Source organism: Manis pentadactyla, chromosome 4, assembly GCF_030020395.1.
Source record: "Manis pentadactyla isolate mManPen7 chromosome 4, mManPen7.hap1, whole genome shotgun sequence".
NCBI classification, from domain to species: Eukaryota; Metazoa; Chordata; class Mammalia; order Pholidota; family Manidae; genus Manis; species Manis pentadactyla.
In genome coordinates, this window is record NC_080022.1 from 31,525,915 (window position 1) to 31,552,203 (window position 26,289).

At 55.9% G+C, this 26,289-nt stretch overlaps 1 protein-coding gene across 2 annotated transcripts in view; it reads left to right on the forward strand.

The window, feature by feature from the left end:
* Positions 1–25,914, forward strand: part of KCNQ4 (potassium voltage-gated channel subfamily Q member 4) — a 50,531-nt gene extending 24,617 nt beyond the window's left edge. Inside the window, exons 2-15 of one of the 2 annotated variants that reach the window (XM_057500083.1) lie at positions 3,730–3,820; positions 4,471–4,597; positions 4,725–4,900; positions 5,554–5,679; positions 6,085–6,195; positions 6,382–6,477; positions 9,343–9,431; positions 11,147–11,308; positions 11,676–11,720; positions 17,491–17,711; positions 19,366–19,465; positions 21,548–21,679; positions 23,053–23,182; positions 23,723–25,914. In XM_057500083.1, coding sequence (XP_057356066.1) covers positions 3,730–3,820; positions 4,471–4,597; positions 4,725–4,900; positions 5,554–5,679; positions 6,085–6,195; positions 6,382–6,477; positions 9,343–9,431; positions 11,147–11,308; positions 11,676–11,720; positions 17,491–17,711; positions 19,366–19,465; positions 21,548–21,679; positions 23,053–23,182; positions 23,723–23,935 — 1,819 coding nt within the window. In that variant the 3' untranslated portion in view covers positions 23,936–25,914. The remainder of the gene's footprint in view (positions 1–3,729; positions 3,821–4,470; positions 4,598–4,724; positions 4,901–5,553; positions 5,680–6,084; positions 6,196–6,381; positions 6,478–9,342; positions 9,432–11,146; positions 11,309–11,675; positions 11,721–17,490; positions 17,712–19,365; positions 19,466–21,547; positions 21,680–23,052; positions 23,183–23,722) is intronic. The other variant, XM_036893102.2, reaches the window with a different exon arrangement.
* The last annotated feature ends 375 nt before the right edge of the window (positions 25,915–26,289 follow it).

The window sequence follows — 26,289 nt, forward strand, 5'->3', positions numbered from 1 at the left end:
TGGAGAAACTGAGGCCCAGAGGGGCCAGAGACAATCCTTAGTCTTTATTTGATGCGTGAATGAAGTCACATGTTGGTTCTGGAACTACAACCAGACCCCCAGCTCAGGGCTCCTTAAGCTTCAGACATTGATCTCCCTTCTGCTGTCCGAAGACTGGGTGTCAGTGTGAGGACCCCTCAGGAAGGCCAGGGCAGCCAAGAGGATCACACTGATTCACTGTGTGATCTTGAACAAGTCTGTCACTCTCTGGGCCCCATTTCCTCATCTGAAAGATGGGGATAGTTATTTGGGTGCCTGGAACACAAGATATTCTCTATCAGACTAAGTATATATGTTCAATTGTATTGAGATCTAGGGTGGAGAAACTCCCAACCAGTGTCTGAAGGCCGGGGAGGTGAAGTTCAGGGGCATTTTAAACAGCATCTACCAAATAGGGCTGCCAAGGTTGGAGATTTGCCTTCACTTTTCTTCTCAGAAAGGATACTGGGGTGTTTTACAGGTTGGGGACAGAGGTGCTTAGAGTGGGTACAAATGGGGGGCTTTGGTGACATGGCGTTTTGATGTTTGTTTAATGTGAGTTTCTGTTATTCATTCACTCAGTCTGTGAAGACATAAATGAAGCAGAATTAGAAAGAGGTAGAGTGGTGGTGGGGCCATTATTTTGGAGAGGGGTGGTTGGGGAAGGCCTCTCCAAGGACGTGATGCTGAACACAGAACTGGTTGAGTAAGACAGCAACACGCAGGCAGAGGAAAGAGCACCACAAGGGCAAAGGCTGGCAGTGGAAGCCTGTTTGCTGTCTCCAGGAATGGTAAGGAGGTCCGAGTGGCTGGATCGCAGTGATAGAGGGGCAACTGGGGAGGAGAGCAAGTTCAAGAGGTGAGCATGCAGGCCAGACCTCGCAGGGCCTTGCTGGAGTTACTGAGGAACGTGACCTTCACTCCCTAAGTGTAGTGGGAAGTCAGTGGAGGATGTGGGGGACAGTGATGATTTCCTGCTCTGCATTGTGGGCAGAGAGCCCCAGCTGCAGCGAAGGGAGTGCGTTACAGTAGGGCCAGGGTAGAGGCTGGGAGAACAGACAGGAGCGAGGTGTGGGCGGCTTAGGATGGTGCACCCAGTTCTGCGTGGGGATATATTCTGAAGATGGGGCCGATAGAAATTGCTGAAGGACAGGATGTGCAGGTGAGGGAAAGGAAGAGTCCAGGGTCACTCTTAGACATTTGCCTTGAGCCCCTGGGTGGAAGATGGTGCCATTACTGAGAAGAGGGATAGGTGGAGAGCAAGATTTGAGAGCAAAAGAAGAGTTGGTTTCTGGGCACGTTCGATTTGAGAGTCCATGAGACATCCAAGAAGGGAGGGCAGATAGGCAGCTGCACATGTGAGATGGACCCGGGGAGAGGCTGCCATACCCTCACACCTGCTAAATGTCAAAGGCTGTTGTGGTAAAGAGGTAAGGCAGGATTAAACGTGTTTTTTTCCCTGTTCATATTTTTAAGGAAATGCATTTTAAACTTTATTTCAGTTTGTTATTACCCATATTTACCCTAAAATATATGAGGAAATGCAGATAAGCAAAAGCAAAGCAAAGGCTATATCACTCTTAATTTTGCCAGAGATGAGCCCTGCTGACTCTTGGTATGAATATTAAAAGCATCTATATTTAAAAATTGGGATCACATTGCCCTTAAGGTTTGATAATCTGCTTTTTTCCCCTAACCTATTGTGAAGTGGACATTTTATAGATGTGCAGCTGTTGGCATGGAAAGAAAAGTGAAAAAATTCCTGGGACACCCAGTAGGAAGCCCCTAGCATGGCCCACTGACCTGAGGATCTGAGGTCAGCTGAGCGATGGGACTGAAAGATTTGTCCAGGGCTGGGGTGAAGGCTCATCAAGACTTCCCTCAGTCCTTCCCAGAAGAGGGGGCTGGATAAAATGACCTCAGGGAGGGCCCCACCACCCTGAGCCCTGTCTCAGTGCAGTCCCCCATCCCAGTGGATGTGGCCACTGCATTTTCTGTGGTTAATTATTGAACTCAAGTTGCTGGTGCTCTGCCCCACCCCCACCCCCCACCCCCACCTCCACCTCTCCCCTGCCTTAAGTCTTTGCTGACTCAGCTCTGGTCAAGGAGGCCTCCTCCACACTCATTCATTCAAATGCTTTACCACATCTACTACCATCTCCTCTACCTAGGGCTGTGTGCGGGAATGAAGCCCTAAACCTGCCCTCCAAGCAGGCAGGGGCGCCCCTGTCCAAGGCGGTGTAATGGGCCAGGGTGGAGCTCTGCCTTCTACATGTTTTTCCTCCCATCAGCTCCCACTCCACAGATGAGACTGGCTCAGAGAAGGTGGGTGACTTTCTCAGGGCCACACAGAAGCAGGATCATCTGAACCCAGGTCTCAAAGCCTTGTAGAAAGTGACTTGAGCCACATACACAGAGGCAAGCATTGGGAGGGCAAGTTCTGAAGTGGGAATAGTAGAGTGGGGGCCATCCCAGCAGGCTCCCCCGAGGAGGGAGCGTTTGTGTGAAGAGAGGGTGAGCAGTCTCATCAGGCCCTGAGGGCAAGGCGTTTCAGGCAGAATGCAGAATCAGCAGCCCCTGGGGGAGAGACTCTGGGAACATCTGGGAAAGGCTGTGGGTCAGTCCCCAGTCCGTTTCCAGAGAAGTCCATTCCCTCAGGAGTCTCCTCCCAGGCACATACATGTCCCGCACACCTCATCCCAAAGAGTAGAGATTTGGGGAGCCCAGCCTCCTTCCCTTTTGCTGCATCTGCAGCCTGTGCCCTCTGCGCCTGTCCTGCCTCTTGTAGTCACATTCTCCCTGAGGCCACTAGTTTCTCTCCTTATGCCCTTTCCCCCTCTTCCCATCCACTGGGAACTCGGGAACCCTGGCTCTAATCCTACTTCTGTCTTTGGCATGTTGGGTGACCTTGGGTGAATTCCCTTCCCTTTCTGGGCCTCAGTTTCCTCATGTGTGCAATTTGGGTTGAGGGAAGTGTTGGGTGAGTAGGGTTATAAAGTTCCTTCTGTTCCTAACATCTGGTTCTGGGCCACTCAATGGCTTCTTACTGCCCTCAGGGGAGTCCAGGTCTCCAGGGCATGGCCCAGCTGCCTGAGATCCTCTCCACAGCCCACCCACCCCCACCGCCGTCTCCTAGCCTGTCTTCTCTGGTACCCTTTCCTTTCAGAGCTGTCTCATTATTTAATTCCATAAGAGCTCACAAAGGCAGGACAGTTGTCTCTATTCTGCAGCTGAAACTAGGCTCCACCTTGGAGTTCATACGGAAGGAGAGGGGTCCCTCAGCCACTGACCTTCCCTGCTTCCTCAGCTGACCTCTGGGGCACTTCTCTCAAGATGTCCTTAAAACTGAGCCAGGGTCTGAGGCCACCACTTGTGCATGACTGAGCCTGGAGGCATTTCCTGATCATGGGACCCTGAGCCAGTTGGTCCCTGCTCTCAGCCCAGGCAGACCTGGCACCCTCAGCTGACTGACCACTGCTCTGAAAGGGTTATAAGGTGTCTGTGAGCTCAGCAGCTGAGAGAGCTCAGGGGTGTCTCTCCCTTTGGTGTCTGGCACAGAGCTACAACTCCAGAACTCTGATTCTGATTTCCAGGTAATTCTTCCAAAATAGTGCTTCCCTACTCCTCTGACTCTGCAACCCCTTGCCAGAGGCTCCTTAACTGTCCTGTCCATCCAGCAGTCTAACCGTCTTCTTCATGCTGCCATTGCAGATTTTTGCTGGTCTTCAGCTGCCTGGTGCTGTCTGTGCTGTCCACTATCCAGGAGCACCAGGAACTTGCCAATGAGTGTCTTCTCATCCTGGTGAGTGCTGGAGTCCACATCTGAGGGAGTCTGTGTGGCACAGCACCTCTGTGTTCAGGGCAAAGATGGAGAGAGAGGCTTCTCACACTATGGCTCAGAGAGTGGCTTGCTGTGCTGTGTTCCCTGAGATGGTACCTGCCCCTCTCTGGGCCACATCCCCTGCTTTATAGCAGATACTGAGGGACCTCCTGCCTCTCTGTGAATGTTGGGCCCAGAGAAGAGATGAATAAGCCCCAATCCTTCTCAGGACCAAAACTGCTAACTCTATCTGTGGTGTGATTTTTTTTCTCTCTCTCTAAACAGAAGCACCTCAGAGGGGGACAGATGACAGACGGCCACCCCTTATGTCACCCAGTCAGGATTATAGAGTCTGGGAGGGGCAGGGCTGGGTGAGGAGCAGAAAAGCCCAGACAGCTTACGGGGGCAGGAAGTGGAGGACAGGCTTGGGCTTTCAGTCTCTTTGGAAGACGTGGAAGGGGCCACCTGCCTTCTGGAGTCCTCCTCAGATCCACCCAGGTGTAAGAACCTCCAGGAGAGGTGGTCTGGGGAAATCCTAGTACCACCCCTAACTCAGGGACTCAGAGCTGGACCTGTACTGTGTGACTTGGAACTGGAGAGGGGAGACCAGAACTGAGGCCCTGGTCTCACAGGAATTCGTGATGATCGTGGTGTTCGGCCTGGAGTACATCGTCCGGGTCTGGTCCGCTGGCTGCTGCTGCCGTTACCGAGGATGGCAGGGCCGCCTCCGCTTTGCCCGAAAGCCCTTCTGTGTCATCGGTAACAAGGCCTGCCCTGCCCGCACCTGACCCTACCTGGCTGCTCTCCACCCGCCGGCCTCGGTACCGATGCGGGGCGGGTGGGCTCCTCGGCACCGGCGGTGACATCGCCGCCCTCGCTCCTGCAGACTTCATCGTGTTCGTGGCCTCGGTGGCGGTCATCGCCGCGGGCACGCAGGGCAACATCTTTGCCACGTCTGCGCTGCGCAGCATGCGCTTCCTGCAGATCCTGCGCATGGTGCGCATGGACCGCCGCGGCGGCACCTGGAAGCTGCTCGGCTCGGTGGTCTACGCGCACAGCAAGGTGAGGCCGGGCGGGGGCTGCCGGGGGCGGGAGCGGGGAGTGCAGGGCCGGAGCGGGGCCGGCGGCAGGGGACGAGGGACCAGGCAGCGGCGAGGCCAGAAGGGGCTTCTTCTGGAGCCGGGCTGGGCGGGGCCTGCGGGGGTCAGGAGCAAGCCAGGAGGCGGGGACGAAGGTAGGGCTTGAGGGTCTCATTTGGAAGCTTCTGGGTTCGGGGGTCTCTACAGCTAAGTGGGGAGCTGGGGCGGGGCTAGATGCGGTGTCGCATCGAAGCCTGAAAGTTGAGCTTGGTGTAGGGGCAAGGTGGTCTGGGGGCCTCGGGCGGAGGGTTGAGGGTGGAACCTGGAGGGCCAAGGGCGGGGGTGGGGCTGGGGTGCGGCGGGTGAGGGGTGGGTCGGCGGTGTGCCCTGAGGTTCTGTGGGGGCCTGGTCCCGTCGGGAAGGCGGGGCCTCCTTGGAGGGCGGAGCCGAGACAGAAAGTGGGGCAGAGCTGCCGCCAGAGAATTCCAAGGGGTACTTTCATCAACCCTCCCAGAACACCTCCCAGAGGCCGTTCTTCCACCTGCCCACCCCTCCCGGTGGGCGCAGCGTTCCCCGCTCGCTCAGCCCCCTCCGCCGGGGTCCTCCCAGTGCTCTCACCCGTAGCTGCCCCTGCAGGAGCTGATCACCGCCTGGTACATAGGATTCCTGGTGCTCATCTTCGCCTCCTTCCTGGTCTATCTGGCCGAGAAGGACGCCAACTCCGACTTCTCTTCCTACGCCGACTCGCTCTGGTGGGGGACGGTGCGTAAGGGTCTGTGTAGGGCCGCCCTTCTCCCTGGGACCCTCCTAGCCTGACCACTGTGACCTCAACTCGGGGCTGAGCCAGCCTGTGCCTGCTAGGGCTGGGACCCCTGTGACCAGCCCCTGCATTTGCCTCTCACCGTGGCCCAGTGGACCTGCTTGTGCCCACAGTCTAGTTCCCCATGTCAAGTCCTTGTGACCTGTACCTCTTCCCCTGACCAGCACAGGGGAGGGCCTCCCTTCTATGCTCCTAACCAGCCTTGTGACAGATCCTTGTAAGCAGCCCCAGTGGGTAACCATGGGGACCCTCTGCCCCATGATCAGGTTCCCCATGCCTGTGTTCCAATAAGCTCCTGTGGGTGGCCCCCATGACCAGCCCTGTGCCTAACCCATTTGTGTTCCCAGATTACACTGACGACCATCGGCTATGGTGACAAGACACCACACACATGGCTAGGCAGAGTCCTGGCTGCCGGCTTCGCCTTACTAGGCATCTCCTTCTTTGCCTTGCCTGCTGTGAGTCCCCCTCCACTTGGGATCACCCAGCCTGGGACAGAAGGGTCCTGAGGGCAGAGACTGCTAAGCCTCTATCCTGCGTTTGCATAGGGGTGGGACACCTCAGATTGGCAGGGATGGGGGCACTTTTGCCTCCTTTTCTGTCCCTACCACCACTGCATTCCCCCAGCTGGCCTATCCCCCTAGGGCATCCTTGGCTCTGGCTTCGCCCTGAAGGTACAGGAGCAGCACCGTCAGAAGCACTTCGAGAAGCGGAGGATGCCAGCAGCCAACCTCATCCAGGTACTGGAAACTCTGGGGGTCCCTGAGCCAAACCGTCGTGCCAGCTCTATGCTGACCCATGTGTCCCAGATTCACAACTGTGACTCCACTGGGAAGCTCAGAGAGCAGACATGACTTTTCTGGGCTCATGTGCCAAGTCAGGGACAGAGCTGGGATGCTGCCCGAGATTGTCAGGAATTCCCCCTGCACCACATGCCCAGTTTAGGGCTAGCCAGAGCTGCCCCATTGCCCAGCCTCAGCCCCAGTTCTATATAGCTGGAAGTGGAGTGGAGTCTGGACAAGAGGCCAAGGCCCCTGGTGGAAACCCAGCCCTGCTGCCCATCAGTAAACCTGCTCTGCTCCCAACACCAGTGTATTGCTCACACACTCCCAAATGAATACTGTAGTTACAAACCGAGATAAAAACTTTGAGAGAAAGAAACGATTCTCTGAAGAGCATTTAACAAAGGACCTGGCCTGATCTGACCCTGAAGGACCTTGGGAAACTGATACTTGAGCTGAGAGCTGGAGGATGGGTAGGAGTTAACTAGGTGAATAGGCAAAGTGGCGGGGAGCATTCAAGGGACAGGAACAGCATATGCAAAGGCCCTGTGGTGGAAGGGAGCATGGTGTGTTTAGTGAAGCTAATGAGATTGGAACAGAGCTCTCAGGGAGGAGTGTATAGTGGAAGGTGCTGGACAGATGGCTGAGGCCCAGAGCTCAGGACCTCAGGGAGGAGATGAACATTTCATAAGAGCAATGAGGAACCACTGACAGGTATGAAGCAGGAGGAATGGGTGATGATCAGATTTGTATTTTGAAAAGTGAGGAATGGATTGGAGGGTGACCAGGTGTGTGTGGGAGACCAGATAAGAGGCTCTGGCAACAGTCTGGGCAAGGCAGAATGCTAGGTGACTTGGACTAGGATGGCAACAGGTAAGATGGAAAGAATTGGGAAGATTCTGCATAGTAGAGGTGAAATTAGTGGCATCAGGAGTGAGGGAGAAGGAGGTGGTGGGGTGATTTCCAGGCTTCTGGCTTGCCCGGATGGTAATTAATGGCCTTACTCGCTGGAAGGGGACCAGATCTGGGGCATGAAGAGTGTGGGTTTGACTGGAGCCTGTAGAGTCTGAGCAGCCTCTGAGATCCTTAGTGGCGATGTTGAGGAGGTGGCTGGATATACAGGTCTGCAGCTGAGATGAGAGCAACGTGCCAGGCAGAGGAATTTCGGAGCCCTTACACATACACAGTCATGAAACACTCTGCACAGATGAGCTTGCCTAGCGGGGAGAGGAAAGACGGTCCAGAACTGGGCTTTTAGGAACCTCATCATCAGGCTGGATGGGCAGAGTTGAGCTGGCCAAGGAGACAGAAGGAGCAGTTGGAGGGCTGGGGGAAACCCGGGAGTGTGTGGTCTAAGCTTCCCTCGCTGTGCTGAGGTGTCCTGCCAGAGCCCAGGCTGAGGCAAGGGCACTGATTTTTTTGTGACTTGTCCCTCAGCCTTGGCTTCTCTCTACCAGGGTGTGTGCAAGAGAAACCCCCTTGGGAAACAGATCAGGGAGTACTGGCACAGTCCTTCTCAGCCTGCTCCCCAGCATGCCACACTCTCACCCTGCCACTTCAAGTCTCTTTAACAACCCTTATCTCTCCCCAGGGTGGAACCGCCTCCCCCACCCCGCTATCTCCAGCCACCAGCCCAGCCTTTCCTTCTCAGTGTCCCTTGGGGCACAATGGCTGCTGTCCCCTGGGAGCTGGCCTTCCAAGGGGCATTGTAGGGACAGGCAGCTGGCACTGACCATGCCAAGAGACAGCTGGTATTGTGGTACCCATAATTGATGAGACAGCTCTGGCAGTTGCTCCCCAGCCCAAGCCAGGGGCCTAGGCAAGCAGTAAGTGAAAATATTCTTGTCCTGGGAGGGTGCCTGGTTGGTGACGTCAGCAGTGGGCAGTCCCTTAAGGACAAGAGGCACTCAAAGAAGGGTGGCATCCAGGGCCCAATTCTGCTTTGTCCTGCCTGGCACCTTCCATGCCTCCTTGCCTTCGCTGACTGCCCCACTCACAGTCCCTCCTTGGCTCTTCTTTTTACCTGGAGGGAGAGGGACAGTCCTGACTCTTGTCTGACCCTCATCCCTCCTGCTACAGAGGAAACCCTTGTAAGTCCATAGATACTGAGGGGTTGGTAGGTGATGCTCTTTCCTCCTTTCTCAACCCCATGGGCAGTGGCAGGCAGCTGAGAAAGATGGGGTGGGGTTACTATTAGTGATGATAATTCACTCAGCCAGCATTCTTTCCCCACACATTTGCAGAACACCTACCATGTGTCAAGAGGACACAGTGGTGATCAAGACATAGCTTATGGTCTAAGGGGAGAGAAAGACATTAGTCAAATACACAAAGAATAGATATGTATCAGCTGTGGTGATAGGAGACAACACGTTTAACAGGTGAACTTGATATTAAGTTCCTACCATGTGCCAGGCACAGCACTTGGCATTTGATGTACATTTGCTCATTTACGGCTCACAACACCCTATTAGATAAGTAGTAGTGTGTCCATTTCACAGACGAGGAAACTGAGGCTCTGAAGCTTCACTTAATTTGTCCACACTAGTAGGGGTAAAGCTGGGTTTGGAAACCCACATCTGCCTGATGACAAAACCCCAGTTCTGAGCTCCTGGGCTTTCAGCCTCCTGCTCTGATGCTGACCTGCTCATCACCTTGGGAATGTCATTTCTCTCTGAGCCTCTGTTTCTGTCTGGCCCTGCCAGTGGCTGTAGGATTAGAAGTGGCCTCTGGTTTTGGATCTGTTTCAGCTGGCCCAAGGCCCAGGTTCTATCGGAGGCCTTTCTGATGCCTTGTCCCCCTTCCCTTCCCCCACATCACCAGGCTGCATGGCGCCTGTACTCCACCGACATGAGCCGGGCCTACCTGACGGCTACCTGGTACTACTATGACAGTATCCTTCCATCCTTCAGGTAGGCCCTGCTCCAGGGGGAAGTGGGTGGTGGTGGGGGTGGGGGGGTGCTGGTGGTAATGGGGACAAGTGGCTGGGGCTCAGCTCTGGAAGGTGGGAAAGGGGCGATGGATCCTGAAGGAGCATCTGGGTCAGGCTCTGCAGATCCTGTGTAACCCGGAGCCCAGAGTGTCCTCTCTCCCACTCTGCTATGCCAGGGAAGGTGGTGGACACTGGACACAGGGCATGAGGTGGAGCCCTGCCCTTCTGACTCAGCCCTGAGTCCTGCAGTCCACATGCTCACCCCATAGTTGATGCCTGTCAGGGCAGTGGTACAGCCAGCTCATCTCCCCTCGGTGCCAGCCATTGCCAGCCTGGAGTGTTGCAGCTGGGCAGTGCAAGGGTGGTATGGGCAAGAACATGTGTGCCAGAGTTGGGTGCAAGGACTGCCCCAGCAGCCCTGCGTGTGAATGTGTACCTACTTTCACTGTGCTAAGCAGCAGCCTTGGAGCCCGGAAGTAGTTTGCCCCTCTGGCCCAGGCTGTGGTAAGACAGCAGTGGGTGGCTCCGTGCAGGGGATTATTAATAGCACCACCAAGGTTTATGAGACCAGGTGCCTGGTCAGGCCCTTGGGCAGGAATGAAGACCGTGGCACATGGCTCAGCCCCATGTGCAGGCAGGCAGCAAGTGCAGCCGGGCCAGGCTGCTGGGCTCAGCACTCCTGCGGGTGCCTTTTTTGCCTCATTAGTTCTCCAAGAGCAGCTGTTGCATGATGCCACTCCCTCCCACTGGCTGTCCCCCTCCCTGCTCCCTCCGAACCCCAAGGGCTTTCCAGGGAAGAAGGAGGAGAGAAGGGTCTGGAAAAGGGAGCTCCTGGAATCACACTGGTCCCTCCATCTCTCTACCTGGCCGAGGCAAGCTCCCACCTCTCAGACAGTGATAGTGTTCAGATTAGAAGGAGCCTGCCTTTCCAGGAGGAGCCCTGAGGACTGAAGGCCAGGCCATGGGGAGTGGGGCAGGGGCTGGTTTGTTTAGGAATACGTGTGCGAGGGAGGGAAGATGGGCGGGGAGTGGTCTTGGATCTTCTGGTAAGAGGACAGAACTTGGTTTAGAGATTCTGGGTCACATGGGCCTCCTTCTTCCTGGACCTCAGTTTGCTCATCTGTACAATGGGAAGGCAGAGAGGAGAGAGCTCCTCCTTGGGTTATGGAAACAGGGGAGTTAGGAAGAAGCTGAGCCTCACGTCTATAGTCTTCACGAACTCGGTGGCAGGAGTGAATGCTGCAGGAGGAGGAAGCTGGGCTAGCTACCCTACCAGGTCTCCCTCCTCAGGCTCCGTTTCCACTTAAAATCTGGTCAGAGCAGGAGGGTGAGGATTTGAGGGCTGCTGCTGGCCTCCGGGTAGGCACAGCTCTATGTCCAGGCACTCAGCGTGATAAGCAGAGGAAGCGGGAATGAATCCCATTTGCCGCCTTGTCAGGGTGCCCTTGAGTTGTGCCCAGCCTGCACAACCATACATGGCATCCCTGAGAGTTTCCCAGGAACTGAATGTAGAAAGGCAGAGAGGAGGGTTAGTCTCCCCCACCTGCTGTTCCTGCCTGTTCTGGCCTGGGCTGTTTGCTGAGTACCTCTAGAGAGGCAGAGCCTAGCAGGATCTGAACTCAGGAGCCCAGCACCTGCCAGGTGAGGGGGTGCTGCCAGAGCCCTGCCTGCTGCTGATGGCGCCCTCTCCTGCAGAGAACTGGTCCTCTTGTTTGAGCATGTGCAACGGGCCCGCAATGGGGGCCTACGGCCCCTGGAGGTGCGGCGGGCGCCAGTACCCGACGGAGCGCCCTCCCGTTACCCGCCCGTTGCCACCTGCCACCGGCCGGGCAGCGCCTCCTTCTGCCCTGGGGAAAGGTAGGGGCCCCCCAGGGCCGCCACCTCCTCTTGCTTCTCCTCGTCCTTTTCCATTCTGTCTCATCCTCTCTCAGATGTGTCTCCAGCCACTATGTGGGTGTCTGGGCCTGTTCTGGGGACGCCCAGGCCTTGTCGCGGGGCCTGGGCAGTTGCCGTCAGATGGCCTGACAGGTACAGACTGAGAGCCTCTCTGGAGAGGCCAGGCTGGACTTGCCTTCTAGTCACCTGGGGTTTCCAGGGTCTGACCGGGGAGATGTCCTCACCATCCTTTCCATTACCTTGTCCATTCACTCCATTGTCCTCTTTCTTTCTCTGTTTCCACGTTCCCTCACTCTTCCATCCTTGCACCCCCATCCCTCCTGGGAAGCTGGAGAGAGGAGGAGGCCACTGGCCACAGGTGCTTACGGCTCAGGTAATCGTGGGCACCATTCTGGGGTGTGAGGGCAGGGAACCCCCTCCCCCAGCATGTTCCTCTAGAAGGGGCTTGACAGTGAACTCGCCTCTCAGGAACGAGATGCCAGCTGGAAAGAGAGCTCTGTGACTAAGATCCGCTGTAGGACCTACGTAAACTCAACCAATGAATGATGCTCTTGTCTTGTACAGCCCTTGCCCACAGCTTTGCTGATCCCAGAGGGGTCACCTGGGATTCTCGCACAATGCCCTTCTTCCTTTGCTGCTCCCAACAGTCTCTTTCCCCTTGATCTGTCTCTCCTGGAGCTTTTTGCATCTTGAAAGAAGAACAAAGAAAGAACAATGCTTACCCCACATAAACGGTTACCAATAGTGGAATTACATGTGTATTTGGATAAGGCTGCTCCTGTAGAGGTGTGGCTTTAAGGCCAAGGATTCAATCCCCCTCATTCCTTCTCTGTCCCCTGCCCATCTCTGTTTTGTCTCATCTTCACACATCATTCCTGAGTCAGGTGGCCCTCTGGGCCTTGAGCTTCAGGTGTGATTCTGAGCCCTAAGCCCAGAACAAGGGAGGGGAGAAGAGGTGAGCCACTCAGTGATAAGAAGGAAGCAGTGTGGTGAAAGCTCGCTCCTGCCACCTGATGCTGTGTGACCTTGAGAAAGTCCCTGTGTCACTCTGAGCTTCTGGGTCCTAGGCAACGGTTAGGCTGATACAGGCTCTGGGTTCTCTGCGTTTCTGGAATGGAAAGGGTCTGGGGAATGGAGAGGAGGGGGTTTTGGTTCAACGAATCCTGGAAGCAGCATTCCTTCCCTGTCCTCAGTGAGGCACTTCAGGCTAGGGGCAGGGCAGACAAGTGGGTGGAGAGAAGGAGCCCGTCCAGATCTGGGACTGGAGGGAGCAGGGACATGTCTGGCCAGGTCAGGCTGGTTGCTGCCTGGAGGAGAGTCCATGGCATTGCCCCACTCAGAGTCTGTCACTGTCTGAAGGCCCTTCATTGTTATGTGGCTTACAGGTAGAAACTCAGAAATACTGAAGTCTGCGTTACGCTGCCCGGGGCCTGAGCAGGGGCTCTCGGTCTCACCTCGCCTGAATAGGAAGGCACTGAGAATGGAGATTAGCCTGGAGCCCAGCTGCTGTACCACCCTCACAGCTGCTCTGGGTCTCTGGGCCCCCTAAGACCTAGGAGCAGATTACTGCTAAGGCTTCGACGATCACTAATTCTCAGCCTGTGTGTGTCTGCCTTAGAGTGTCTGCATGGCTGGGACTCACGGTGATGGTGGTAGAGTGTTCCTTCTTCTCAGGGACCCTAGGGGACTGAGCTGTGACTTCTGGATCAGTAACTGGGCTCAAGCCAAATGGCCATATCCTTAATCTTGGCTGTGTGGGCCCTATGGTGTGGGTGCCCAGATAGGACATCCCCCCCATCCCCCTCAACATACACATACACACACTTGGTGGCCACACACTTAATGATGCTTTTGGGTGCATCCAGGCCGAACATGTTTCCAGGACAAGACACAGGGCTTCCTGGGGGATGGCGTTGCCAGGGCCAGCACCTCCTTTCTTTGGGGTTTTGCAGTGAGGTGCCACTGACCCCCTGTGTAAGATGGTGTTTCTCAAGGCATGGTCCACTGACCTCCTACATCAGCACCCTCTGGGGCTGGACCTCTCCCCAAGCCCACATAAGAATCTCTGAAGAAGAGACACAGAATTCTGCATATTTAACATGCTCCCCAGGAGATCCTTATGCAAATCTTGAGAACCGCTGCATCCTGGTGATGAAGGCTGGAGGATGATTTTCATGGGGGTCCTTCTCTCCCACCAACCACAGGAGGCCAGTCCCATCCTGGCAGCTCCCCCATGCCCTGCCCACCTGCCTCCTTCCCACTAACTTCTGTTTGTGTCTTGTTCTCAACTTTCCAGCCAGATGTTTAGTAATAAACGGAGTTTCTTTCGGATCCACGCCAGCTGGAGACCGAGGTACCCCCTCGCCTGCTCCTCCGGTCCCCACTCCTCCTTGCCCCGCCCAGTTCCGGGGCTGGAGAGGGGGACAGGATGGGCCAAGGACAAGGTGCATGTGCCTGCCGCCTGCCTTCTGCTTTGGGGCCCCGATGAGCCCCAAACCTTCCTGGGGATGTCTCTGCCAGGTCTGGGGTCATGGGCCTGGCACCCAGTCTGTCAGGAGGGACATGTACAGTAGCCTTGGGATAAGTTCTGGCTCTGCCACTGACCCCCTGTGTAATCTTGACCAAATTGCTTCCCTACTCGGGACCTCAGTTTCCCATCTGTGGAATGGGAAAATTGAACTAGAGGCTCTCTGAAGGTCCTTCCCACTCTGACTTTTGCCATATCTTGGGTTTAGCTTACTGGCTCTCCGTTGCCCACCTTGAGACCTAGCAGATGCCTGAAGGAGCTGGAATTGGAGCCTCCTTTGCTAACTCCAGAGCCCAACTCTTTTAGCTGCATCACCACTACTTTCCTTGGCACCAGCCCTGTGCCAGGCCCTGCACTAGGGACACAGTGGTGAATAAAACATGGTGCCTGGAGAATTGCAAAGAGTAATTGTTATGTGCTGTGATGAATGCAGCCAAAGGAGGAAGCAGTGGGGCTGTGGAACCTGGGTCAGGTACTTCATCCAGAGGAGGCCCCAAAAGGAGCAGGCACGAGTCAGGGCGTTCCAGATCAAGAAAGCAGCACACGCCAAGGTGAGGAGGTGAAAGAGAGCACAGTGCCGGGAAGGAGCAGGCGGCCTGGCACCGCCAGATCAGAGAGCCAGGGTCTCAGGGGCTGAGCTGGGTCATGAAGAATAGGCAGGGCCCGGGCAGAGAGGCCAGGGATGAGGCTGTGGCAGTTCTAAAGAGAAGGACTCTGTGCAGCTCTGGCTGGGGTAGGCTGCCTCTGTTCCCCTGTGAGGTTGGCCTCTGGTAGGCAGATGGAGTCCTTAAAAAATTCCTTGTGGAAGTAAGTATGGGGCTGAGTCCAGGAGGGCAGGCAGCAGGCAGCCTATGCCCAGAGCTGGCTTTCCCCAACAGGACAGTCCCATCCAGGCCCACCCATCCACCTCCCTGGTACCAGCCGACCCCTTAGATTAGTTTCCTGACCTCAGCATTGTTAACATTTTGGGCTGGACAAGTCTTTGTTGTGGTGGTTCGTTACATGCATTGTTTAGTGGCATCCCTGGCCTCTACCCACTAGATGCCAGGAGCACCCCCTAGGGTGACAACCAAAAATGCCTCCAGGCATTGCCAAATGTTCCCTAGTGAGCAAAATCACCCCCAGTGGAGAACCACCACCTTAACTGCTTGTCCTGGAGAAGAACACAGTCTCTGAAGTCAGAAAAAACTGGGCTCCAGTCCTTGCTTCATCGATAGGCGCTCAGTGACCTTGGGGGAGTCATTTCACCTCTCTCCCCATCTACAAACCAGGGATGGCTTATGAAGCCCACCATGTGGCTGAAAGAACTACAGGAACTGCACAAGCCAGGCAGTCAGACAGGATCTGTGTGTTCTAAGGAAACTGGGGAGGCGGGAGCTCTTTTGATGTCCACCATGTGCTAGGTTTCTTTCCATTTTCTTTGAGCTTTTAGCTCCAGAGAGGCTGACATGATCCATTTTCTGGGTTCTGCCCAAGGAGCTGGAATCCAGGGCCACCCCTGGGAAAACAGTGCTGTCTTACATTGAGGAGGAGCCCAGGGCCTCTGGCTGGCTGGAAAGTTACAGAACCCCACAAACCAGGCTGGAAGCTCCTTCAGCCATTACAGAGTCAGAGCTGGAAAGGGACCTTTCAGGACCTCTAGTGCAAGCCTCCAGACCCCATCCTCCAAAAGTCCTACCGAGTGCAAACTCAGTCTTGCTCGCATACTTCTCATGATGGGGAGGTCACTCCTTTCTTCCAGAATGGAAGTGATTGTGCTGGGTGCAGAGATCTGGAGTTCCTGGCCCTTGGATGAGGGTCAGGGCCTTCTCCATCCCTTTGTCTTCCTCTCTGCCTTGGAGGAGTGGAGGGCAGAGGGATGGGTTGCACGGGCTGGGCGGGTGGGTGGTGCCTGCCAGCATGAGAGCCTGAAGGAATGGCTCTGCAGAGGAAAGTTTGGGAGAGCCAGCCTCAAACTTTGGTTGGCATCTTTGGGATGCATTGAGCGGATCCTGGGCCAGCAAACAGCATGCTGGACTGCAGGGCCATCCCATCCTTCCCTTCTAATATCTTAACGGCCCCAGTCCATGACCTATAACCTCTTCCCTCTGGGCAGAGAATCCTACTCCTAAGGATGGCTGTACATCCTGGCTACCTTCCTGAAGGTGCCCCTGGTTTGAGATCTTCCTCACCTCAGCATCTTGGCTCTGTACCCTATATCCCATGCCCTGGGCATGGGAGACCCCCAGCTCCCACCCAACCCTGAAACCAGAATCTGTCCTCTGCCCAACCCTTGATCTGAAAGTCGCTGAGAGAAGGTGGCACAGTCTCCTCCCCCAACCTCTGTCTCACCTCAGGCCTCCTCAAAGACTGGCTGGTGCTCTCCTGAGCTAGGGCCCCAGACATTTGGGTGGAGGGGCCCCTAACCCAAATGCCACAGCAAGAGGCAGTGGTGACACCCCATGGTGTGGGATGGGGGATGTTTGCATAGGTCCTATTCAAACAGCGATAACATGGTCCTTGAACCTCTTGGACACAGAGTTACTCTACCAGGTATTGGCTAACTAGGGCCTGTCTTGGGCAAACTGAGGCCTCCCTGTACCTGTCTTCCTCTAAGGTTTGGGGGATATGGTGGTGAGCTGGCGTGTGGGAAGGGAAGTCTGAGCACAGGCACAGACATGCACATGTATGTTCACAGGCATACAGACACGTGTAGGTGCAGTTGAACTGGGGGCTCAGTAGGCAGTCGGGGCTGTGGCGCTGGGAGGGAGAGCCTACAGTCACATGGGCAGGATGTCAGTCCAGGTGGGCAGAGCTCAGGCAGGGGAGACTTCATGGGGAGGGCAGGCACCAGGCATGTCCTGGGCATACATGTGGGCTCAGCAGCTAGACCCATAGGGCTAAAGCCCCTCAGTGGGCTGGCACACTGCACACCCCTAGGGGTGCTATTTACTCCGAGGTCTATGTGTTGGAGGCCTTTGGAATTTTGTAGTGCACCGCCTGCATAGCTTTACCAGGTCTGAAAGCCTGAAAAGCCATGACTTCACCAGTGTGGGGTCAGAGAACTCCAGCAATGGGTAGAGGAGGCAGGTATACACTGATACGTGTACACACATATGAACACATGCACACGCACTGGTACCTGGGTACCACACTGTCACAGGTGCGCACACACACAGCCTCAGCTCCACACAACCCACCCTGTGTCCAGTGGGCCCCTGGAGGCCTCCTCAGTGTGCAAGGCTGGGTGAGCTTCTTCATCTCTCAGCAGCCTCCAGCTCCGCCTGCCCACCTGGACCAGGCCCAGCTCTCCTGTCCTTCTGTCTGACTCCCTTCCTGGGTTTCTCTCACTCCTTCCACTCTGATGTTTGTCTCCTGTGCACCCCTTGTCTGTCCAGGCAATGAGGGATGGGAGGTTGCGGGGGGGGGCATCTGCCCAGACTGACCCTGGATCAGTTTCTGGGAGGAGTCAGGGTCCCCTCACCACACCCTTGTCCCACCCCAGGAAGTCTCCATTTGGTGGAGAGTTAAGACCCAATAGCTGCCCAAGGCCCAAGCCAGTTATGTCCCCCCTCACACTCACCCCTGCTCTGGCTAACTTGGCTCTCCACTACCCGCCCCCGGCCCATCCTGCCAGCAGTCGGATGGGCATCAAAGACCGCATCCGCATGGGCAGCTCGCAGCGGCGGACAGGCCCCTCCAAGCAGCACCTGGCACCTCCTCCAATGCCTGCGTCCCCGGGCAGCGAGCAGGGGGCTGAGGCCAGCAGCCCTACCAAGGTGCAGAAGAGCTGGAGCTTCAATGACCGCACGCGCTTCCGGGCCTCTCTGAGACTCAAACCCCGCGCCTCTGCTGAGGGTGAGCCCCTGGGGGCCGGCTGGGGGCAGCAGCACAGGGCCAGAACCTGGGCTGGACGGGGAAAGACTCAGCTCTAGTCCCAGCTCTGCAACAGGGGACCGTCTTTGGGCATCAGTCTTCTGGTCTGTAAAATGGGCATCGGAATACCTGCTTTGCTGGGCTCCAGACTGACAATCAGATGAGAATGCAGAGGGTAGCGTTTGGTAGCGGTTAGGAGTGCAGACTTTGGAGCCAGGCTGCCTGGCTTTGAATCCTTTGCCATTTACCTTGGGCAAGTAACCTAATCTCTCTGGGCCACATTCTCCTCACCTGTGAAATGAGGACAATAATAGAAACTACTTCACAGGAACTACATCTCAGCAGGTGAGCAGAAGAGCTTTCCGAATACAGCGTCTCCCCAAAGCTAGCTGCCTGACAGATGTGCTTGGGAGGGGCCGCGATCCATACCCGAGGGGCCATACCTGTGTACAGCCCCATACACATCATCTCTTTCCTTCTCCCAACAACCCTAGGAAGTAGGTTCTGTTCGCACCCCCGTTTTACAGATGTGGAGACTGAGATCTCTCAACTAATAAGTGTCAGAGCTGCTGTACTCAGTGAGGTGTGTCCAACTCCAGAGCCCACCTCCCCACCCTGCCCCTCTTCATGCCCTTCCCCAGCCTGCAGCTATGAGGCTGTGAACCTGGGGAGCGGGGTTGCTTTTTTTTAGATTCTAGCTCTGCTCTGACCTAAGTAAGGCACTGTGACTTAGGCAAGATACTGCCCCTCTCTGTGCCTCAGCATCCAATTCTGGAAAACTAGAGGATAGGACCAAGTGCTCTGGAAGACTTCTCCCAGCTTTGACATGCTTAAGGCCCCTGGGTGGGAAAAAGAAGGGGCAGGATGCCTTAGAGGGAGGGGGACCCAGCCATGCTGCCTCTGTCTGTGCTGTGTCAGGCCCCATGCTGCTGACTGACTCAGGCCTTTTCTGGAAGGTCACAGAATCCCACAAACCAGTCTTTGGGAGGTGCTGACCCATGGGAGCCTGGCATGGCTAATGCCTGGGGTCTCCTCTTTCCTGCCCAAGAAGCTGCCTGGCTTCTCATCCCCTCTTGCCCCTAGCAGGGCCAGGATAGCATCACCTTTCTGTGCAATGTAGGGCAATAGTCTCAGAGAAGCTGTTTCTCTTACCTGGGGGAAGGAAAAATGACTTGCTTTAGGGACCTGCCCCAGCAGCAGAGCTGGGCACAGGAGCCCGCCTCTGCTTCCTTCCCTCTTGGCTGAAGGGTAAGACTGTGTGCGTATTACATGCAAAGGCCTCAAGTCCCTTTGCTCTGGGGCTCACTGTCCCGCTTGGTGGGCGGGACCAGTGGGGCTTCCTTCAGGGCTGTGTGCAGTTTGTTCCAAGGCGGACCAGATGTGCCCTCAAGCAACTCCCACTCTCCTGGCCACCAGGCAGATGTTTACCCTGACTGACCATAGGCAATGAACTGGTATTTTCTGTCCTGGGTAGTGCCAACAAGGTCTGGTTGACCTTGTTCCACCAGGAAGGTTCTGGGCCCTTTCTAGGCCTCCTTCTCCCTCTCAGTACCTCTAAGGGTGGTTTGGCATGTGGTGGTACGGGTTAGGAGTGGCCCTTTCTGCTGCCACCACCTGGGTCCCCCCAACTTTCCAGAGGGCCCCTCAGAGGAAGTGGCAGAGGAAAAGAGCTACCAGTGTGAGCTCACGGTGGACGACGTCATGCCTGCTGTGAAGACGGTCATCCGCTCTGTCAGGTGAGACTGAGGCCTATGGTGCCCCCCGCCCATCCGTCTGCCACCCACTGCTGCTCCCCATCTGTGGTCTGCCCTCATGGCCAGACCTGGCCTAGCTCCCGGGCATGCCAGCTGCTACCCACCTGGCACCCTTTGCCATGCTGGTTGGCAGGGACCCTGGAGTGTGGGTGGGGTGGGGAGGTGGCATGTGGCTCCCAGCAGGCTTCGTACATCCTCTTCATGTCTGGAGGGCTGGCTGGGTGGGGTGGTGGGCTCGGCTGCCCATCGTGGTCCCTCTCTTCATGCCCACACTATCCTCTCTGCTTCTCTCCCCTTCTGCTTTATGTCAGGCTCTCTCTCTCTTCCTCGCTCTGCATCCGTTATTGCCTCCCATGTCTCTGTCTTAATGCACTCTCCCCTCCATCTCTGTGTCTCAGTTCTCATCTTCCTTTTGCCTCTGGGTCTCAAACTTTCTCTCTTTTCTTGGGTGTCTTGACCTCAGCCTGTCTGTCTCCCATAGGCCTTCCTTTTGAGCAGTACCTTTCAAACCACAGGTCACAACAGTTTGAAATCAACTTAGTGAAATAAATTTAGCAGACCATAGTCAGCATTAAAAAAAAAAAAAAGAATAGAACAGAAAATAGAATGCACCCCTCACGGTAAAGATAAATGTTCATGGAACTTATGTTTCAGCTGTGTGTGTGTGTGTGCTGGTTTCTGATGTAAAATGCATTTCTTATGGCGGGCTTTGGTCAAAAAGTTAGAAAGCATCTGCCCTACTAGCTTGCTTCCTGCCTCGACATATTAGGGGATCAGCGTCTCCTGGGCCCTTTAGCCATGGCCCCATTGTGGGTCTGGCCCACAGACTCCTTGGCATGGAGTCCTGGCCTAGACTCTTTACAGCCTGCAGCTCTAGCTCTAGAGACCTCCTTCACCCCCGGGCCTTCCAGACTCACCTCCTCTCTTCCCCAGCTGATGCACCTGACCATAAGTTTCTTCCCTTGTGTTCCTTTCAAAATCAGAGTCGCCAGACCCCTGACCCCCATCCCATACACACTCTCCAGAGAGTCTGAGGCCTTTTCCCACCCTCTTTTTATACATCCTGTTTCTCCCTTCCCAGTGACCAGCTGCTGGAACACAATTCCTGAGCTGCCACGTGGCCCAGGTCAGGTCTCCTCGGCCACCCCACAGACCCCTCACACCCAGCATGCCCCGCCTCTCCATGCTGCTGCCCCCTCCCAGCTTAGGCCCATTCTCCACATGGGCTGGCAGGGCATCACGTTACAGCAGAGGAAGAACTTCTTCTTTCCACCCCAACTTCCCACTGCCTAGTCTCTGCCAGGGATACAGGGCTCTTCAGGGTACCCCTGGCCTCCAGCCTCCTGCTCAAGGCCAGACTCTTTCCCTTAAATGCTCTACTCCTCACCCTGGTGGGTTGACCCCTTGTCTTCATACCCTGTTGCAGCTCCTCTGAACTGAATCTCGCTTACACACCTCCATGCCTGTCTGTGTCCAGAGAGCCTCCCTTCATCCCCCTCCTCTTGCTGTGCAACTGGGAAGCATCACTCTCTAGACTTATCCCTGACCCCCAGACCTCCCCAGCCAAGGTCTTTCTTCTCACCATCTCCAGCCCCTTTCTCCACCCTTATCACCCCATAATTGTGTGTCCCCTCTGTTTCCCACTGCAGAGCAGGGCTCCCGAGGCCAGGGAGTGGCTCCGATGCCCCTTGGGCAGCCAGAGTCCAGCACAGCAGTGCTAACAAGCATTTGTGGAGCGAATGCAAAAAGTCTTCCTCCGAGTTATTGTCATTGGCAGTGTACACAGATGCCTGCCCTGTGTCCCACCTGGCAGAGAGAAACCATCCCAGTCTTGCCTACGAGGCAAATGTGACTGCAGACACAGGCACATTAAAACATACCAAACAAAACTAAGGGGCAGTGGGTGGGAGGGTGTTGAGTAGGTAGGGAGGCTGAGAGACCCAGTGGAGGCTGTTTATGTGGCCTAAGCAAGGGGTGCCCTGGTGCTGGACAAGGGGTAGCAAAGGGACAGAGAGGGGGCTGGAAAAGAATCCCTTCCCTCTGAGACCCCCCCTCCCGCAACAGGATCCTCAAGTTCCTGGTGGCCAAAAGGAAATTCAAGGAGACGCTGCGACCATACGACGTGAAGGACGTCATCGAGCAGTACTCGGCAGGGCACCTGGACATGCTGGGCCGGATCAAGAGCCTGCAGGCTCGGTGGGTGCGCCCGCCCTCGACGGAGGAGGTGGGCAGGGAGGCCGCGGCCGGATCCTGAAGCGGCGACCGCGGGCTAGAGCCTGTCCACCAAAGCCCGAGAGGAGCCCCGAGTGCCCCCTAGGGGCCGTTGTGGCAGCTGGAGTTTCAGGTCTGGGCAAGGCTTCTGGCTTGAGGCTCCTGGCTGAGTCCAGAAGACCGGCCAAGCTCCTTGTCTTGGGCCTGAAGAACCACCCAGCCATTTCTGATGTCCAGCCTAGAGATGATGCAGACGGGGACCAGAGTGGCAGCAGTGGAGGTGGGGAGAAATGGTCAGATGCTAGATATATTTTGAAGGTAGAGTTGACAGGGTTTTCTGATGGGATGTAAGAGAAAAAGAGAATAAAGAATGAAGCCAAGGCTTGAGCAGGAGGAAAAAGTTGCCATTTTTTGGCATGGGGAGGGCAACTGGTGGAGTCAGTTTGGATCAGGAGAGTTGGGGCGTGTTGGAGTTATGATGCCCACCAGGCATCTAAGTGGATGTTGATCTCATGGTGGGATTGAGGAGTCTGGAGTTCAGAGGAGAGATGTGGGCTGGAGATAGAGATTTGGTGTCAACAGTGCATAGAGGAATTGAAAATCTGGAACTAAAGACATCACTTAGTGAGAGTAAGTGAAGAGAAGAGGTCCCAGAAGTGTTGGGTCCTGCAATGTTTAGAGGTTGTAGAGATAAAGGAGGAGGAACTAGCAAAGGAGACTGAGAAGGAGTCGTCAGTGAGAAGGAAATGGGGGGAGGAGAACCAGGAGAGGGTGGTTTTGGGGAATCCAAATGGAAAAAGTGCAGGAAGAAGTGATCAGCTGTGCAGTCAAGTATAAAGAGGACTGAAAAACTGGTCATCAAATTTAGCCACACGGAGCCTGTTTGGAACCTTGACAAAAGCAGTTTTGGTGAAATGGTGGGAATGAAGTCTGAGTGGAGAAGGTTTAAGAGAGAAATTGGAGCTAGAGGGTAGAGAGAACACTGTCAAGAATTTTGCTGTAAAGGAGAGCAGAAAAATAAGGTGGGACCAGCTCTAGCCTTGTCTACCTTATAACTCACATTCCCCCTTGTGTCTCTCCCTCTGTTCCCACTCTCCCATTTCCCACCTGCCCTCCCATCAGGCAGTTGTTTTACTTGTTATGCTGTGTGTTGTGCTTTTGCTTAGTTGGGAAACCCTCAAAGCAGCGGTTGGATCCCTCCATCCAACTTGGTTTCCTTTCGGCAGGGCGAAAGGCCCCTCCCCTCAGACTGCCCCTCTCACCAGTGCAGGCTCTGTCTCCTCTTTCAGCGGGCAACCTAGAATTCTTGGGGAGGGAGTGTGATGTGTGGGCCCTGTGACGGTTCTTTTTCCCCACAGGGTGGACCAGATTATGGGCCGGGGGCCTGGGGACCGGAAGGCCCGAGAGAAGGGCGACAAGGGGCCCTTGGACGCGGAGGCAGTGGATGAAATTAGTATGATGGGACGCGTGGTCAAGGTGGAGAAGCAGGTGAGTGTGGGATGGAATTTCGCTGGTATAGCTGAGCTGGTCGTCGACGGAGACGCTCTGGAAGGCCGTAGGGACAGGAACAAGGGGAGGGTGCCCTTCTCATAGCCACAGCCCAGAGAACCCGCCACGGAGGTCCAAGCAGGGCCCAAGCGGCCCCAGCCCGACCGATCCGCGCCCCACAGATAAGCTCTGCCTGCCAGGAAGCTCACCCACCTTCTCCTGCCAAGCCCCGCCCCTAGGCTGGTAGCGTCTCAGGTAAACCTAAGTTCCTTCTACTTCATTTAAACCCCACCTCAGTTGTCGCTATCCCAACCAATCACAACTAAATTTTGCTCCGGGAATAAACCACTTTCCCAGCTTCGTCCCACCCTCCGGCCAAGCTCCCCTTTCCTGCCGCCCCTCCCCAGCCAAGTTCCGCCTCCTAGCCTCGCTCCGCCCCAACCTCCGCCCCTATCCCCGCTCAAGCCCCGCCTTCAGTGGCGCCCTAAGCCCGCCCCCAACCCCAGATAAGCCACGCTCCCAGCTGCGCCCCGCCCCCAGGTGCAGTCCATCGAGCACAAGCTGGACCTGCTGTTGGGCTTCTACTCCCGCTGCCTGCGCTCTGGCACCTCGGCTAGCCTGGGCACCGTGCAAGTGCCGCTCTTCGACCCCGACATCACGTCCGACTACCACAGCCCTGTGGACCACGAGGACATCTCCGTCTCCGCACAGACGCTCAGCATCTCCCGCTCGGTCAGCACCAATATGGACTGAGGCGCTTCTCAGGGGTTGGGACAGCACACCGCCAGCCCCACGGCCGGGCGCTCGGACCCACCTGTGAGGCCTCCGGACTCCGCTCGGACTTGAACTTGTTGCCTCACGGGGAGAGAGGCCACACACAGTATTGAGCTGCCTGGGTGGGCAACATACCGGCTGTGGGTACAAGCAACCCGCCCCACCTCAGGAGCGAGAGATGCCAGTTCGCTCGGCCGGCAGCAGTAGCGGCTGCCCCGAGGCCTCTGGGCCCCCCAGTGCCCTGCCCGTTTCCATCAAGGCCCGGCATAGCTTGCCTGGCAGGGGCACTGCCCCGGGAGTGGGAGTGGGGCGCTGGGTTCCTGGGCCCTGACCTAGCTTCCAGCTATGCAAGGTGAGGTCTCTGGCCCGCCCTTCAGACAGAGCAGGGAGGGAAAACCTCCTGCCAAGTCCCTGCCCCACTTGGGGGTGGGCCCAAGGTGCCGCCACAGGTACCCACAAGCACAGGACCCTGCCACAAGGCAGATGGGCACCATATATGCAAACTATGTTAAATATGCAACTTTGGGGACCCCCATGGGGTCCCTCTGCCCCTCCCCCATTGGGAGATGGGCCCCCAGCTTTAGCTGGTCTCAGGCGGCTTGGCCATGACCTCCATCCCCCTCTTTGGCTAACCCCCTCCTTCTCTCCCCACCTACCCAGCCAGCATGGGGCCAGTTTCTCCCTTGCTTCCCCAAGGGCAGTGCCTGGGCCTTTCTTTCCATTTGCAGGTGTCCCTCCCTCCCCACCAGGGGCTCCTTCCTGCTGTCTGTTCACTCCTCTCTTTGACCCTCGGGACACCTTTGACAGCACAAGCTTCTGTATTCCCCTCCAAACCTCGCATTGCTCCCATGGTCACACAAACATGTCCCTCTAGTTCCACAGACATGCAGACACACACAATCATGCACACTTGGAGACATGAGCACAGAGCCACTCAGCCATTCTGGGCCTCTGCAGCTGATGCCAGTGGGCTGGCCTTGCAGGGTGATGTCCACTAAAAGGAAGCCCTGCCACTCCATTTGGGTGGGAGAGGGAACTCTGAGGTGACCCCAGGTCTTTCCAGGCACAACTCCAGAGCTTTAGCAGCTCCCCTTTCTCAAGAAGATCTACTCCTCACTTGTTCAGGAGCCATAACTGCTGCCTCTACCTGCCCCCAAGGGCACTCTTCAGCATCCCCACAGCATAACTCAGGCGTAGACCTCCGGGGCCTGGACAGCACTGGAAAGACCCCAGGCCCTTGCCCAGGTTGATTATCAGGCCTGCTTCTGTCTAGGCTTGCCCCCTTCCTCGTCACTCTAACTCTCAGAGAGAATACTAATTCTCTTTTTTGGTAGGCACCACTCTGCATCTGGTATTCACATGCACTGTTTACCCTCCTTCCATACCCTGCTCTTCACTTCAGTTGACAGCCCTCCATGCTGGCATAATCCCCCCACCCCCCATCCACTCCAGGCCCCTAGCACCTCTTTGGTATCCCTACCCCTTTGTCCCTCTTCTGCAAAGCCAATGCAGATGGCAGGAGGGTGATGGGTGGTGGACCAATGGTGACCCCCTGTAGGGTGCCAGGGAACAAGGGGCTCGGGCCCAGCTGCCTACATCTCATGATTGGGGATCTGCATGCACCAGCACCAGGGCTGGGGTTGGATCTTGCTCAGCCCCGTGGTGCCCAGCCTCTGCCCCAACAGACCCTTTGCATGTGACCATCACGCCCTGGATGGAGCCTCTCCTGGCTCACCTCACCTGCACTGCACTGTCCCCAGAGAGCCACCCCTCCCCCTCAGAAACAGAGCTGTGGAGAGGGACAGGAGAATGGGATTACCCTATGACCAATGGAGACTTGGGAAGAAGCCCTCCCTCCTTCCAGATCGAGGTTCCCCCACCAACCTGGTTCTTGGATATGCAAGTACCTCACTTTATAAGTTAACTTATTAACTTATTGGTTTCATTAAAATTTTCAGTAGGAAGTGTTTGGTCTTGGGTGTCCAGTGGCTGTCGGGTGAAGCACTAGGTCTGGGGGTGGGGATGAGGAGATTTGGATTGATCAGGACTCTTTTGGCTGTAAACAACAAATAGCCCATTATGGCATAAACAACAATAACAAAAGGAACTTACTTCAACCACCCAGGGGAGAGAGAGGTTTAATTCCAGTCAGAGCTAGATCTAGGTGCTTAAATATGTCAGGGATCTGTCTTCTGTCTCAGCCTTCCTTTCAGGCAGTCTGACCTCTCAGGATGACTCCCAGCACTTCCAAATTTACTTTCTTTTGGCTTAGTGCCCCAGGGAAAAGTGAGTATCACTTTCCTAATAGTTTGTATCAGTCAGGGTCCAGACAG